The 16758-nt window shown below is 32.8% G+C and overlaps 1 protein-coding gene across 1 annotated transcript; it reads left to right on the forward strand.

Annotated features, from left to right (window-relative positions):
* Positions 1–127: 127 nt before the first annotated feature.
* LOC111231522 (sodium-dependent phosphate transport protein 2B-like) lies at positions 128–6500 on the forward strand. Its single transcript, XM_022758640.1, has 12 exons — positions 128–188; positions 296–406; positions 1562–1690; positions 2048–2191; positions 2343–2454; positions 3152–3344; positions 3782–3877; positions 3965–4085; positions 4481–4648; positions 4756–4872; positions 5059–5183; positions 5934–6500. The coding sequence occupies exons 1-12, from the start codon at positions 128–130 to the stop codon at positions 6498–6500; spliced, it is 1944 nt and encodes a 647-aa protein (XP_022614361.1).
* Positions 6501–16758: the final 10258 nt, after the last annotated feature.

Consider the following 16758-nt stretch of genomic DNA (forward strand, 5'->3'; position numbering starts at 1 on the left):
AAACAATCCTCTGTAACCTTTAGATATTGACAAATAAAACTTGAGAAATAAACCATTTCCACAATAGATACATAGCATTTTTTAATTAAATCCTAGTGTTGTATTTCTTTTCTCTTTTTTTCAGCAAATGGTTCCTCAAAACAAAAGCAAGGAAGACCACGATGAGAAACATGGAAATAAAAGCAAAGGTATTTGAAATCCAACAGAAGGCTACTGATAAAATCAGGTAGCAGTTATGTATAATGTACTGTACTAAAAGGACAGTAAATGTATTCAGGCTTTTTGTCTGTCTCAGCAGTCAAAGCTAGTCCTGCACATTCCACTGTGGCTTTGATTGAGGAGGAGATGGAGGATGTAGACCCATGGAACCTGCCAGAGCTGAAGGACACTGGGGTCCCATGGTCAGGTGAGAACTTGTTATGTACTTGTGTAACATTGTTATTAGTACAAGTGTTGTCTTATCCTTGTATTTTTAAAGGACTGATTCCTGATTAGATATGCATACGCAGTAAGTCATACACTTACTGATGTATTACATATAGTCTAAAGTAGATATGATAAAGTGTACCATATCATTTTATTACACAATCACACAGGACACTGTACATCACATACATTAAGATATTCACAGGATACGCAGTGTAACAAGTCTGGGGTGACTCCTCATTACAGTGCCAATAAAAAGTGTTTTATTATCTAATAATGATGAAGCACAGTAGATTTAATGGGGCTTTTCTGCTGAGTTGTTCCTTCGTCGTCACGAACTTTCATGATGTAGCTGTATTTATACACAACTGAAACCTCTTGGCTACACACAGGTGATTTAACTAATTGTGACACACGTGTGTCCTATTACAACAGGTGAATACCTGGATGCAAACAGGTATTTTGTATTTTGATATTTATTATCAATTTAAACCACTTTTTAATTTTTTTTAATTTTGACATTGAGGAGTCTTTTTTCTGTTGATGTCAGTGTCAAAAAAGCCACATTAAATCAATAATGATTCTATGTTGTGAAGTAAAATAAATAAAAACTTAAACACTGTGGTGAATACTTTGGACACAGTAGTTGGTTGAACTACCAAGACATATTGTCTCATTTGAAGGACAGTAAAACAGTGTAATTAGAGATACTGATGTAATTATTTAGTAAGCACAGATCATAAATAATAATGAATGTGATCCACATAGTAGCCGGAGAGACAGCTGAGTTTAAACCAACAGATAAGATAACGTGAGGTGAGGCAAAGTTATTGTTCAGTGAAGTCAACAGTTTTAAAAGTTATATATAGCCACTGCAATTTACTGCGAGTGACAGCATATTATTTATTTATGATTATATAAACAGCTATTTTGATATGAAGGGCTACAGTCTACAGTCACTTTTAAAGGCATTAATTATATTGTGGTTTTCCTGATATGACAAGTGGAAATGTCTGCGTGAAAAAGGCCCATACAGGAGAAGCTGAAGAAATCTTTGTAAATGATAATGATAAATAAAAAAAATGTTTATTTTCTTTTTCATTCTGTCTTTAATCCTATTCATTTACTCTGTCAGCTCTGGATACCAAAGGGAAGGTGCTGAGAGTGCTGGTGTCAGTGGGGAAGTTGGTCCTGCTGCTGGGTTTCCTCTACATTTTCATCTGCTCCCTTGATATTCTCAGCTCAGCTTTCCAGCTTGTTGGAGGTAAATACACTAACACTTGTCTGTACCCATGTGTGGGTGTTGTAATCCTATAGACCTTTTGCCACACAAGACATTTTGCCTTGTCACAGTAGAAAAAATGCATGTGGGAATAATAAAAAGCAGGTTCACAGTTTTTCAAGTCTGTCTTAAAAAAAACAAAAAACTCAGGTCCCCCTGCCTGCTGTAATCATTCGTTCTGTTCATACCGGACATTTACAGATAAGTGGTATACTGTGATTTATATTCTATCAAATCACTCTCCATGCACTCTCTCTGTGCATGAAGAAAAACTATGTAAAAAACTATGTGAAAAGCCCTTTTTGAAAGTGTACATGCTCCTATGTTCACCTTATCTAGGTAAAACAGCAGGTGACATCTTTCAGGACAACTCAGTTTTGTCCAACCCACTGGCTGGTTTGGTTATCGGTGTCCTGGTCACTCTGCTGGTGCAGAGCTCGTCCACTTCCTCCTCCATAGTTGTCAGCATGGTCTCCTCTGGATGTGAGTATGAGGCTTCACACTACACACACACTACACACACACACAGAAAGATACACATCCATGCACAGAAAACATATAGTATGCATGAATGATAATGATGTTGGAGGTGTGGAGGAGGGGGATGATGAAGGAAACCTGTGTCCTTTGGCAGTGCTGACGGTCCAGCTGGCTGTCCCTATCATCATGGGCACCAACATTGGCACCTCTGTCACCAACACGCTTGTCGCAATGACACAGGCTGGTGACCGTAGCACCTTTCGGAGGTAATCATTTTGTGTTTCATGGGGAGCTTCCTTTTACACCTTTCCTCTGCAGTTCAGAGAGCTCACAAAAAACATCTTAAGAACATGTATTCTACTGTGAATTACTACAATGCGCAGACCTAATCTGGGAAAATCATACTCATTCACATAGTGCAATTGTATCTAATACATGACTGATGAATTCAATTTTATTGCTGTAGCAATCAGGTAATTACTTTGGCCTGTTATAAAACTAATTACCCATGCCCAGAAATGTCATGAAAAGTCCAAAACTAGATAACACTGGTAACAACTTACAACATCAAGTGCACCAGAGCAGGAGGTCAACATTTAAGTAATAAAATTTCATCACATTTTCATTTACATTTACAACATATCCAAAATGTCAACTTTTTAATGAGCTAAGTAATCAGCTCTTTTAGAGATTTGTGGCCATGGGTTTTCATGAGTTTCATTAGCCCTAAGAAGTGGGGGAAATTTACAACCCATTATGTTTTCACTATTTAATCTACAAAATTAAATCCGTCCGTTCATCTAAAAACTACAAATACTTCAGGTTTACCTGAAATATTACAAACCTGTAAACTTGGAGATTGCTTTTCCAATATAAAGTTATGCTTTACAGTAATATTAGGCTTCCATTAAGAAGAAAGGTAATTTTACTTTGCCTTTATCTACCTTTTCACAATGCACCCAGGGCTTTTGCAGGGGCCACAGTGCACGACTTCTTCAACTGGCTGTCAGTGTTGGTGCTGCTGCCTCTGGAGGTGGCCACTGGTTATTTGTACGAGGTCACTAAGCTCGTCATCGACTCTTTCAAAATCCAGAGCGGGGAGGCCCCAGACCTGTTAAATGTGATCACTGATGTCCTCACAGAGTCAATCATACAGGTAAAATGTCATTCTGATGATGTTATTGTTGCTTGTGCTAACTATCATTACAGCTCAAGTCAGAAGAAAATGATTGTTGTTGGCTCATTAAAAGTTACCAAGGATACACAGGTGAAACATTGTTGAAAAACACTGAATGTAAAAAAGACTCCACAGGGTACCTTTAACATCATTAGATGTGATTGATATTACAAATATCTGGGAGACTTTATCTTTAACATAGGATGTCAACATTTAGCTGAAATTATCCAGAGGGAATTACAGTAGGCTATACATCATCTACATCATCGAACCATCATACAACATTGTGTTGTAAGGCATATTTCATCCATCAGACAGTAGTCATTTAGCTATATAGAGCAATAAGATGCAATTTATAACATTGTTATCTTCATCATGGTTGACCTCCACATTCCTTCTCTTTCCCTTTGACTTAGTTGGATGAATCTGTCCTTAGTGGGATTGCCACTGGAGATGCAGAAGCCAGGAATAAGAGTCTCGTCAAGAAATGGTGCCAAACCTTCACCAACGCAGTAAGACCAAAACACGTTCGCTGCATACCAAATATCCAAACACATTGAAATTCAAGTCTTTATAGTCAAATTGCCGCTGTGTTTCAGACCTTAATGAACGTTACAGTTCCTGGTCCAGAGAACTGCACCTCTCCGTCTCTCTGCTGGGTGGATGGCAACTACACCTTCACACTGAAGAACATTTCTAAAACATATAATGTCCAGAAATGTAAGTCCACAATTCTCAGAATTTAACATCTACTTTGTTTTTTTTGCCACACTGAATTTAAAAAAGGGTGACCTACAAGTCTGGTAAAAGTATGATATACTCATCATGATAAACATAAATATACTAAACTTATAAAACTTACAAAACTATCACATGACATGACAAAAATGTTTAAACAAGCTCAGCCACCTAACTGTGCAGTTATGGGAAGATCATCCTTTCCTTGATGCAGCTTTTTAGTGTCTTTCAGTTCAATGTTTTGGTTTCACAGGCTGCAGATTTATTGACCCAGCAAATGGCCAGAAAAAAAATCAATTGATGCAGGTTAAAAAAAATAAAAAATCTGTCATACTTAATGCAGAAATTTCAGGTGTTTATTTTCCGTGTGTGTTCAGGTAAACACCTCTTTGTGGATGTACATCTGCCTGACCTGTTTGTGGGTCTGATCCTGCTGGCTGTCTCTCTGCTGGTGCTCTGCTCCTGTCTGGTCCTCATCGTCAAGCTGCTCAACTCCATGCTGAAGGGACAGGTGGCTGCAGTCATCAAGAAGATCCTCAACACAGGTGAGCAGCCAGTGGAATAAATTGGATGTAATTGCATTGGTTAGTAACACATGGATGTGTTGTGGATGTTTGCATATATGTATCTGTTTGTGTGTATGTGTGTGCAGATTTCCCATTTCCATTTGGTTGGGTCACTGGTTACATTGCCATAATAGTCGGAGCTGGAATGACCTTCATCGTGCAGAGCAGTTCGGTTTTCACTTCGGCTATCACTCCACTTGTTGGTGAGGTCACTCCTCCATCCCACCATCCATCCATTTCATTCCTTCTGTTTTTTTTCATTTGAAAATTACTCTATCTATCTATCTATCTATCTATCTATCTATTGGAAACGTATGAGACAAAGGGGAGGTGGAAATGTTTAAAGGTGTGTGTGTCTACTTTAATCAGTGTCTCTTTTGTTTGAGTAGGTATTGGTGTCATCACCATAGAGAGAGCATATCCATTGTCACTGGGTTCAAACATTGGCACAACTACCACAGCCATCTTGGCAGCCATGGCTAGTCCTGGAGACACACTAGCTAATGCGCTACAGGTCAGTAATTCACACAGAAACATGTAGAATGACCAGATTATCTTTTTGAGTTTAAGTTAATTTATTTTTGATTTGTCAGAGATATAAAATCTATAAAGTAGAGGAAGCCTGTTTTGTCCTAGTTGTGTAGATATTATTCTAAATATATTTATCTTCAGGATAAATTTTGCGTTTATTATAGAACATATTTATTACATTTGCTTTTATGTTTAGGACTAAAAATCGAAATTACCAATTTTAAATAGATAATTTTTGAATTGTATCATAATCCATTGGGGATATCATTAATTGTGAAATTGAAGACGGTATTTATTGCAACTTTAAATTCTTGAAAATAGATATGTAATTTGAGATGCATAATAAAAGTAGGAGTTTATTTGAAAGAACAGCTCTACTTAAACATAATTAAATACACATTTTTGGAAACTTTTGAATGAAATTGTCATTGTCAATTGTCAAACACATTTTGCAGTCTCTGACTTTGATTTTATCAATGCCAAATCACATAAGGAAACTTTTTCAAGGAAATTATTAGGAAATTATAGACCTGCAAAATAAAGCATTACCAAACATTTTCATTAATATATTTTATAAATATGTAGTTTTCCCTGATAGTCTAAAGAGTCACTCATATATACTATGTAATTATTTATTTTTATATATACAGTAATAGTGTTCCAATTTTTTATTTTACGAGAAGAAAAATAATGACTGAACCATACCAATAAAGTTTGTTCTTGATTGCTCCAGATTGCCCTTGTGCACTTCCTGTTCAACATTTCTGGCATCATTCTGTGGTATCCAATCCCCTTCACCCGCATCCCTATCCGGCTGGCTAAAGGTCTGGGCAACATCACCGCCACCTACCGCTGGTTTGCTGCTGTCTACATCATCTGCTGCTTCTTCCTTTTACCACTCTTAGTCTTCAGCCTGTCGCTGGCTGGCTGGCAGGTATTGGTAGGTGTGGGTGGACCTCTAGTCGTCATATTGATCATCATCGTGGTGATCAATGTGCTGCAGAAACGGAAACCTGGGTGTTTGCCTGCAGCACTGCGATCCTGGGATTTCCTCCCTCTCTGGGCTCACTCACTGGCTCCCTGGGACAAAGTGGTTGGTGTGATTACTGCCAAATGCTGTTGCTGCTGCAAATGCTGCCAAGTTGCTGCTGATGACCAAGAACACAGAGAGAAAGAGTGTGTGGAAAACAACAACAAGCCACACAGAGAGGTATATGATAACCCTGCAATGAGTGCAGAAAAAGAGGTAGAAAATGAGATAAAGATAGAGCTAAAGATTCTGAAAATGACGCAGCTGTGAGATTTTTTATATATATGTGTGTTTGATTGTGCATGATGCAAAGAAGCATATTGCTCAAGGCATTCAGGACAAAACAAACATTTCCACAATATTTATGTTATTACTTTTAATAGATCTTGTAGTGTAAGATGAAATGGCTGTGAAGGGATTTCTTACTGTCAGAAAATACCACATGCAGGAAAATGTTGGGCTTCCCACTGTATGGTGTTAACTGGTGTGGCCTTTAAAGGATATGGCTGGCAATATTTTATATTTTTGTTATCATCAGATAATCTCATGGATAGACCAAAGCCAACAATGTGTAAGTCAATCTCTCAATACTTTATTACTTTGCATACTCTGTTACTCAGCCTCAAGCCAACTGGCTCCTGCCGAAACCGTAAATCTTAGAAGCAGCACATGAAAAAAACACTTTCATTTTTAAACAAGGCTGAACAATTTTGAACTGAATAAAGCAGCTGGGCACTGTAGTTTTTAGCAAACATTACTCAAACAGAGGGAAATAGTGCATTTGTTGGGGACTATTTAAAGCTGCGGATTAATACACATTTACCAAAACCAGTTGACTGGTCAGTCAGACCACCGCTTTGGTTAAGACTGAAATGTCTCAACAATTACTTGATGGATTGCCACTGAATTTTGGGCTGACATACATGGTCCCCAGAGGAGAAACTTAATGATGTTGGTGATCCCCTGACTTTTCCTCTAGTGCCGCCATCAGGTCATATTTTAAAATTGTCAAATACTTGGTTTATAGCCAAACACCTGCAAAACTAAAAGTTGTGTACATGGTAAACATACCTGCTTAACATCAACTTGTTAGTAATGTTACTATGAGCATGTTACCAAGCTGATGATGCAACAGTGGAGGTCTATAACACAGAGGATGAATCAGGCTTTGGTTACACAGTTAATACTTGTTAGTTGGACCTATTCATTGTTGGTTCTTTTAATGGGCTTTGTGGACAATGAGACAAATTATATAAGATTATAATTTATAACTCTATAAGAATATTACCAAACCTATCCTATAATTCTTGAGTTTCTAACTTTAACTCGAATAGGCAGAGAAAATTGCCACTTATCCTAAAAATCAGTTAAACTAGAATTTCACTGTAGAGCGCATACCTCCACCAAGGCCAAACAATCCTACATGTCTGTCAGATCCAGATTATCATCAGAATCTGTACCAAATTGTACATACTTATAGATCTCAACAACATTGATATGTTTAATTTTTTACACCAAGATCCATACATTATTTCATGGAAAACTGATGAAACTGATTGATGTTTATATTCTAATGAGAGGACTAAAATGATGAATTACAAATTAGGAGTGTTTGTGAATCTAATGGTGAACAGAGTCAATACTGACACTCACAATATTGACAATCATTGATAGAGCAATGCAAAGTAAAGTGACTGTTATTGGCCAGCACATGCTGTTAGGTTATATTATACTCTTGGTGTTGAAATGTGAAAACTCCTGAAGGTGCCATGGCCTCTGTGCACTAGTATACAGTAGATATAGTCACAATTAGATCTGCACAAAATCTGTCCTAGCAGAGCATAGGTTTGATGTGACAGACAAAGATCTGTTTCAACATGTTTCAACGTTTTATCAGGTTTCATCTTTTGTATTTTTTTAATTGTGTATAAAAGACACATTGAGATCCTTAACACATCGTTTTAAGGTGTAAAAATAATTTTGTAATTGAGATGAATGATTGTATTCAAGGAATATGTAGTTTGAAATTAGATGAATGTGCATCTAACTTAATGTTTATAACTTTTAATGTTTAATGCTGACTTGTATATTCTTTTCCCATAATACCAATATGACAATTTGAAAAATTAAAAGATTAAAAATTTTAACTAATCCAAAGATTTACATTACTCTTTCAATTCACCTGACGGATACCTCTTGACTCATTATTTTGTTCCTTCATTAGCAAAAATTTTTACCTGTTATCAAAGGTATGATAGGAGAATATTTATTGTTCTCTTATCAGTGTTATCTGAAGATAAAGCACAGTGGGAGATAACAATTATGATACAAGGAGGAAACAGTTCAGAGTTCAGTGTTCAGAGTTAAAAACATGCCCTGTATCTCAAAAATATGATCAACTTTATCAATATAATTAATATTATTAATCATTTTCAGGTAGATCAGGTAGATTTTTTTTTTTTAATGAGTTTTTCATTTTTCTGGGACAACTCAGACAATGTCCATGAAACTTGCACTGTTGTGCTGACCACTATACTGTCACATGTCAGTGAGCCATGTGCAAAGAACATGAGATAGATTATCAATACGTCAATATCGAGGGTGCAAAACTGTGCTGAAGCACACGACACAACAACCACGAGATACTTTTCACATGGTTAACTGTCATTCACTCACTCTGTAGGAAATGTCTTGCACACGCACACACACGCACACACACACACACACGCACACACACACACACACACACACACACACACACACACACACACAAATTGGTAAATTGGTTGCTTAGTGCTATCCAATCAGATCATCACAAGCTGTGCCTCTAAATATTTTAGTGTCAGGGGGGCAGAAAATACATTAAACTTACCTGTTAATCCTCTGAAAATGCTCCTTTGTTAAATGTATACTGTTTTATTTTTATGTGAAAAAAATTGAGAAATATGTATGTAATGACTTTTTAAATCAGTGGGAGATAGATTCACATGATGTCACAAGTTCACATTAGCGTCACAGTTAATTCACTTGGCTAGACACCAGTTACACCTGACAGCTGTAAATATTTTGTAACGACTCATCTCTTTTTTGTATCACTCTCTTTACTTTTGATTCCTTGCCCTCAACCATGAGGTTTGCTTACAATCTCTTTCTAACCAAGATAAATACAAATACCTTGATAAGATAGTACGGACATTTCTTAGAATGGAGTCAGATAAACATGAAACATACAGTAAGTCCATTCACATAGACAAATAATAAAACACAAGACACGAGACACATGTACATTCATATTTTTAAGTAGTACCACAGTTTTTCATCTTACATGCACACATACACCTCTCATCCCCACCCCTACTTTCTACAAACATAAATACACACACACACACACACACACACACACACACACACACACACACAGTTCTCTGTCCTGTGTTCCCCATCCCACAACCGACCCCCTTCCCAGCTCTGCCACGAGTTGTTATAGGTCTTATAGGGCATCATAAATGTACTTCTAAACCTCACTGCTTCGTTTTATTTTTTATCTTCGGACATTATCTTTTCTATGACCAAATGATATTTCAAAAATTCTTCCCATGTCTGTAAAGATTCTGGTTTTCACCATTGTTTTAAAATGAGCTTCTTATAAAGGCAGAGAAAACCACAATCTGCCATCTTGGACATCTTATTTTTTCATGTGAATTCAATTTAGTAACGACTACGATCTACATTAGAACTAGTTTCTGTTATGACTACGCTAAGAGGGGATAGTCTTTTCTGTTCCCTTTGTTAATGATGAAACAGTGGCACAGTGCACCCATCCCATCGACAAGCTACACAGCAACTCAACACGTGACAGGGTGTGTTTTCAGCTGTGATGTTGTCACTCACACATGCACACGCACACACACGCACACACACGCACACACACGCACACACGCACACACACTATACTATGACATTTTTGGACATTTTTATGACATAGTATACTATGATTTTTTTTTGACATTTTTATGCCAAACTATACAATAAAGTTTTTTTGATATCTTTATGCCTTACCATAGTATGACATTTTTATGCCAAACTATACTTTGATGTTTTTGGACAATTTTATGCCTTCGTATACTATCACATTTTTATACCATACTATATTATGATGTTTCTTTTTTTTTTTTTACATTTTCATGCTTTCCTATACTATGACATTTTTATGCCTTAATATAAAAGGACTTTTTATACCTTAGTATACTATGATGTTTCTATGTCTTAGTATACTATGACTCTTTGAAGGGCTGCATGGTGACACAATGGTTAGAGCTGTGGGTTCAAGTCCCGGGCATGGAGACATACTGTATGGAGTTTGCATGTTCTCCATATACTTGCCTCAGTTTTGTCCAGGTACTCTGGTTTCATCCCACAATCCAAAAACATGCGCATTACGTTAATTGGTGAAACCAATGAATTAGTATAATGTGACTTTTTATGACATAGTATGATAGACTATGACTCTTTCTGGACATTTTTATGCCTTACCAAACTATGACGTTTTTTTGAAATTTTTATGGCATACTATACTATGACAATTTTATGGCAAACTATATTATGATGTTTTTTGAAATTTTTATGGCATACTATACTATGACAATTTTATGGCAAACTATACTCTGATGTTTTTTGACATTTTTATGGCATACTATACCATGACAATTTCATGGCATACTATACTATCATGTTTTTTGAGAATTTTATGCCATACTATACTATGACTTTTTTCAAGATTTTTATTCCTCAAAACACTGCAGTGCTTTCATTTCTCACGATACTTTGATGTTCTGATGTTTTAATATATGATGATATAAAGACAGACACAACAGTACAATGGTTAGAACTAATGTTTCATAACGAGAAGGTTGCGAGTTCAAATCCCAGCCTTAGCCGTTTCTTTGTGAAGTTTGCATGATATCCCTGTGACTGCATGGTTTCTCATGTCCAATGACATGCACAATAGCTTGATTGGTAACTGTAACTGACATTTTCATGCCTTACGATGATTTGAGAATTTTCTGCCTTATCATACTTACTATGACTGTTTGACGTTTTTTGACATTTTTATGGCTTAGTATACCATGATGTTTTTTGGCATACTATATTATGACAATTTATGGCATACTATACTATGACATTTTTTGAACTTTTTATGCCAAACTATACTATGATGTTTTTTGACATTTTTATGCCATACTATACTATGACAATTTTATGACCTTTTATGCCTTAATATACTATGACGTTTTTATGACCTTATATGCCATAATTTACCATGATGGTTTCTACTATGACATTTTTATGACCTTTTATGCGTTAATATATACTATGATTTTTTTGGACGTTTTATGCCATACTATACTGTGACATTTTTTGGCATTTTTATGCCATACTATACTATGTCCTCTTATGTCTTACCATACTATGAGGTTTTTAAGACCATTTATACCTTAATATACTATGATGTTTTTTTGACGTTTTATGCCATACTATACTATGAAATTTTTCAAATTTTTATGCCATACTATACTATGAGGTTTTTTGGCATTTTTATGACTTACTATACTATGTCGTCTTATGTCTTACCATACTTTGAGGTTTTTAAGACCTTTTATACCTTAATATATACAATGATGTTTTTTTGACATTTTATGCCATACTATACTATGTCGTTGTATTCCTTGCCATATTATGATGTTTGAATGACCTTTTATGCCATAACAAAAGGTCTATGCTATGATGTTTTTTCGACGTTTTATACCATACTATACTATGACGTTTTTTGGCATTTTTATGCCTTACCTATGTTGTCTTATGTCTTACCATACTTTGATGTTTTTAAGACCTTTAATGCCTTAATACACTATGACGTTTTTTAACATTTTTATGCCACACTATACTATGACGTTTTTTGGCATTTTTATGCCTTTATATATTATGACGTTGTATTCCTTGACATATTATGATGTTTTTATGACCTTTTATGCCTTAATATACTATGTCGTTATATTCCTTGCCATACTATGAGGTTTTTAAGACTTTTTATGCCTCAATATACTATCATGTTTTTTGGACGTTTTATGCCATACTATACTGTGATGTTTTTTGACATTTTTATGCCATACTATACTATGTCATTTTTTCGCATTTTTATGCCTTACTATACTATGTGGTCTCATGTCTTACCATATTATGATGTTTTTATGACCTTTTATACCTTAATATACTATGATGTTTTTTTGACATTTTATGCCATACTATACTATGACATTTTTCAAATTTTTATGCCATTCTAAACTATAACATTTTTCAAATTTTTATGCCGTTATATACTATGTCGTTGTATTCCTTGCCATATTATGATGTTTTTATGACCTTTTATGCCTTAATATACTGAGATGTTTTTTTTTATGTTTTATGCCATACTATACTATGACCTTTTTTTGCATTTTTATGCCTTACTATACTATGTTGTTGTATTCCTTGCCATAGTGTGACATTTTTATGACCTTTTATGCCTTAATATACTATGAATTTTTTTTGACGTTTTGTGCCATACTAAACTATGACATTTTTTGACATTTTTATGCCTTTATATACTATGTCGTTGTATTCCTTGCCATATTATAATATTTTTATGACCTTTTATGCCTTAATATACTATCACGTTTTTTGACATTTTTATGCCATACTATACTATGTCATTTTTTTGCATTTTTATGCCTTACTATACTATGTGGTCTCATGTCTTACCATATTATGATGTTTTTATGACCTTTTATACCTTAATATACTATGATGTTTTTTTGATGTTTTATGCCATACTATACTATGACATTTTTTAAATTTTTATGCCATACTAAACTGTGACATTTTTTCGCATTTTTATGCCTTTATATACTATGTAGTGGTATTCCTTGCCATATTATAATGTTTTTATGACCTTTTATGCCTTAATATACTAAGATGTTTTTATTTGATGTATTATGCCATACTATACTATGATGTTTTTTAACATTTTTCTGCCATACTATACTATGACTTTTATTGGCATTTTATGCCTTTCTGTACTATGTCGTTGTATTCCTTGTCATATTATAATGTTTTTATGACCTTTTATGCCTTAATATACTATGATGTTTTTTGGACATTTTATGCCATACTATACTGTGACGTTTTTTGACATTTTTATGCCATACTATACTATGTCGTTTTTTTGCATTTTTATGCCTTATTATACTATGTGGTCTCATGTCTTACCATACTATGATGTTTTTATGACCTTTAATACCTTAATATACTATGATGTTTTTTTGATGTTTTATGCCATACTATACTATGACATTTTTAAAATTTTTATGCCATACTAAACTGTGACATTTTTTCGCATTTTTATGCCTTTATATACTATGTAGTGGTATTCCTTGCCATATTATAATGTTTTTATGACCTTTTATGCCTCAATATACTATGATGTTTTTTCGACGTTTTATGCCATACTATACTATGACTTTTATTGGCATTTTATGCCTTTCTGTACTATGTCGTTGTATTCCTTGTCATATTATAATGTTTTTATGACCTTTTATGCCTTAATATACTATGATGCTTTTTTGACGTTTTATGCAATACTATACTATGACGTTTTTCAAATTTTTATACCATATTAAACTATGACATTTTTTGACATTTTTATGCCTTTATATACTGTGTAGTTAAATTCCTTGCCATATTATAGTGTTTTTATGACATTTTAAGTCTTAATATACTATGATGTTTTTTTGACAATTCATGCCAAACTATACTATGACATTTTTCAGATTTTTATGCCATACTAAACTATGACATTTTTTGCATTTTTATGCCTTTTTATACTATGTCGTTGTATTCCTTGCCATATTATAATGTTTTTATGACCTTTTATGCCTTAATATACTATGATGTTTTTTTGACAATTCATGCCAAACTATACTATGACATTTTTCAGATTTTTATGCCATACTAAACTATGACATTTTTTGCATTTTTATGCCTTTTTATACTATGTCGTTGTATTCCTTGCCATACTATGATGTTTTTATGAACTTTTATGCCACAATATACTATAATGTTTTTTTGATGTTTTATGCCATACTATACTATGACGTTTTATAATATTTTTATGCTATACTAAACTATGACATTTTTTGCATTTTTATGCATTTTTCTGCCATACTATACTATAACGTTTTATAATATTTTTATGCTATACTAAACTATGACATTTTTTGCATTTTTATGCATTTTTCTGCCATACTATACTATAACGTTTTATAATATTTTTATGCTATACTAAACTATGACATTTTTTGCATTTTTATGCATTTTTCTGCCATACTATACTATAACGTTTTATAATATTTTTATGCTATACTAAACTATGACATTTTTTGCATTTTTATGCATTTTTCTGCCATACTATACTATAACGTTTTATAATATTTTTATGCTATACTAAACTATGACATTTTTTGCATTTTTATGCATTTTTCTGCCATACTATACTATAACGTTTTATAATATTTTTATGCTATACTAAACTATGACATTTTTTGCATTTTTATGCATTTTTCTGCCATACTATACTATAACGTTTTATAATATTTTTATGCTATACTAAACTATGACATTTTTTGCATTTTTATGCATTTTTCTGCCATACTATACTATAACGTTTTATAATATTTTTATGCTATACTAAACTATGACATTTTTTGCATTTTTATGCATTTTTCTGCCATACTATACTATAACGTTTTATAATATTTTTATGCTATACTAAACTATGACATTTTTTGCATTTTTATGCATTTTTCTGCCATACTATACTATAACGTTTTATAATATTTTTATGCTATACTAAACTATGACATTTTTTGCATTTTTATGCATTTTTCTGCCATACTATACTATAACGTTTTATAATATTTTTATGCTATACTAAACTATGACATTTTTTGCATTTTTATGCATTTTTCTGCCATACTATACTATAACGTTTTATAATATTTTTATGCTATACTAAACTATGACATTTTTTGCATTTTTATGCATTTTTCTGCCATACTATACTATAACGTTTTATAATATTTTTATGCTATACTAAACTATGACATTTTTTGCATTTTTATGCATTTTTCTGCCATACTATACTATAACGTTTTATAATATTTTTATGCTATACTAAACTATGACATTTTTTGCATTTTTATGCATTTTTCTGCCATACTATACTATAACGTTTTATAATATTTTTATGCTATACTAAACTATGACATTTTTTGCATTTTTATGCATTTTTCTGCCATACTATACTATAACGTTTTATAATATTTTTATGCTATACTAAACTATGACATTTTTTGCATTTTTATGCATTTTTCTGCCATACTATACTATAACGTTTTATAATATTTTTATGCTATACTAAACTATGACATTTTTTGCATTTTTATGCATTTTTCTGCCATACTATACTATAACGTTTTATAATATTTTTATGCTATACTAAACTATGACATTTTTTGCATTTTTATGCATTTTTCTGCCATACTATACTATAACGTTTTATAATATTTTTATGCTATACTAAACTATGACATTTTTTGCATTTTTATGCATTTTTCTGCCATACTATACTATAACGTTTTATAATATTTTTATGCTATACTAAACTATGACATTTTTTGCATTTTTATGCATTTTTCTGCCATACTATACTATAACGTTTTATAATATTTTTATGCTATACTAAACTATGACATTTTTTGCATTTTTATGCATTTTTCTGCCATACTATACTATAACGTTTTATAATATTTTTATGCTATACTAAACTATGACATTTTTTGCATTTTTATGCATTTTTCTGCCATACTATACTATAACGTTTTATAATATTTTTATGCTATACTAAACTATGACATTTTTTGCATTTTTATGCATTTTTCTGCCATACTATACTATAACGTTTTATAATATTTTTATGCTATACTAAACTATGACATTTTTTGCATTTTTATGCATTTTTCTGCCATACTATACTATAACGTTTTATAATATTTTTATGCTATACTAAACTATGACATTTTTTGCATTTTTATGCATTTTTCTGCCATACTATACTATAACGTTTTATAATATTTTTATGCTATACTAAACTATGACATTTTTTGCATTTTTATGCATTTTTCTGCCATACTATACTATAACGTTTTATAATATTTTTATGCTATACTAAACTATGACATTTTTTGCATTTTTATGCATTTTTCTGCCATACTATACTATAACGTTTTATAATATTTTTATGCTATACTAAACTATGACATTTTTTGCATTTTTATGCATTTTTCTGCCATACTATACTATAACGTTTTATAATATTTTTATGCTATACTAAACTATGACATTTTTTGCATTTTTATGCATTTTTCTGCCATAC

The sequence above is a fragment of the Seriola dumerili genome, unplaced genomic scaffold, assembly GCF_002260705.1.
Source record: "Seriola dumerili isolate Sdu_G_001 unplaced genomic scaffold, Sdu_1.0 BDQW01000302.1, whole genome shotgun sequence".
In the NCBI taxonomy this organism is placed as follows: domain Eukaryota; kingdom Metazoa; phylum Chordata; class Actinopteri; order Carangiformes; family Carangidae; genus Seriola; species Seriola dumerili.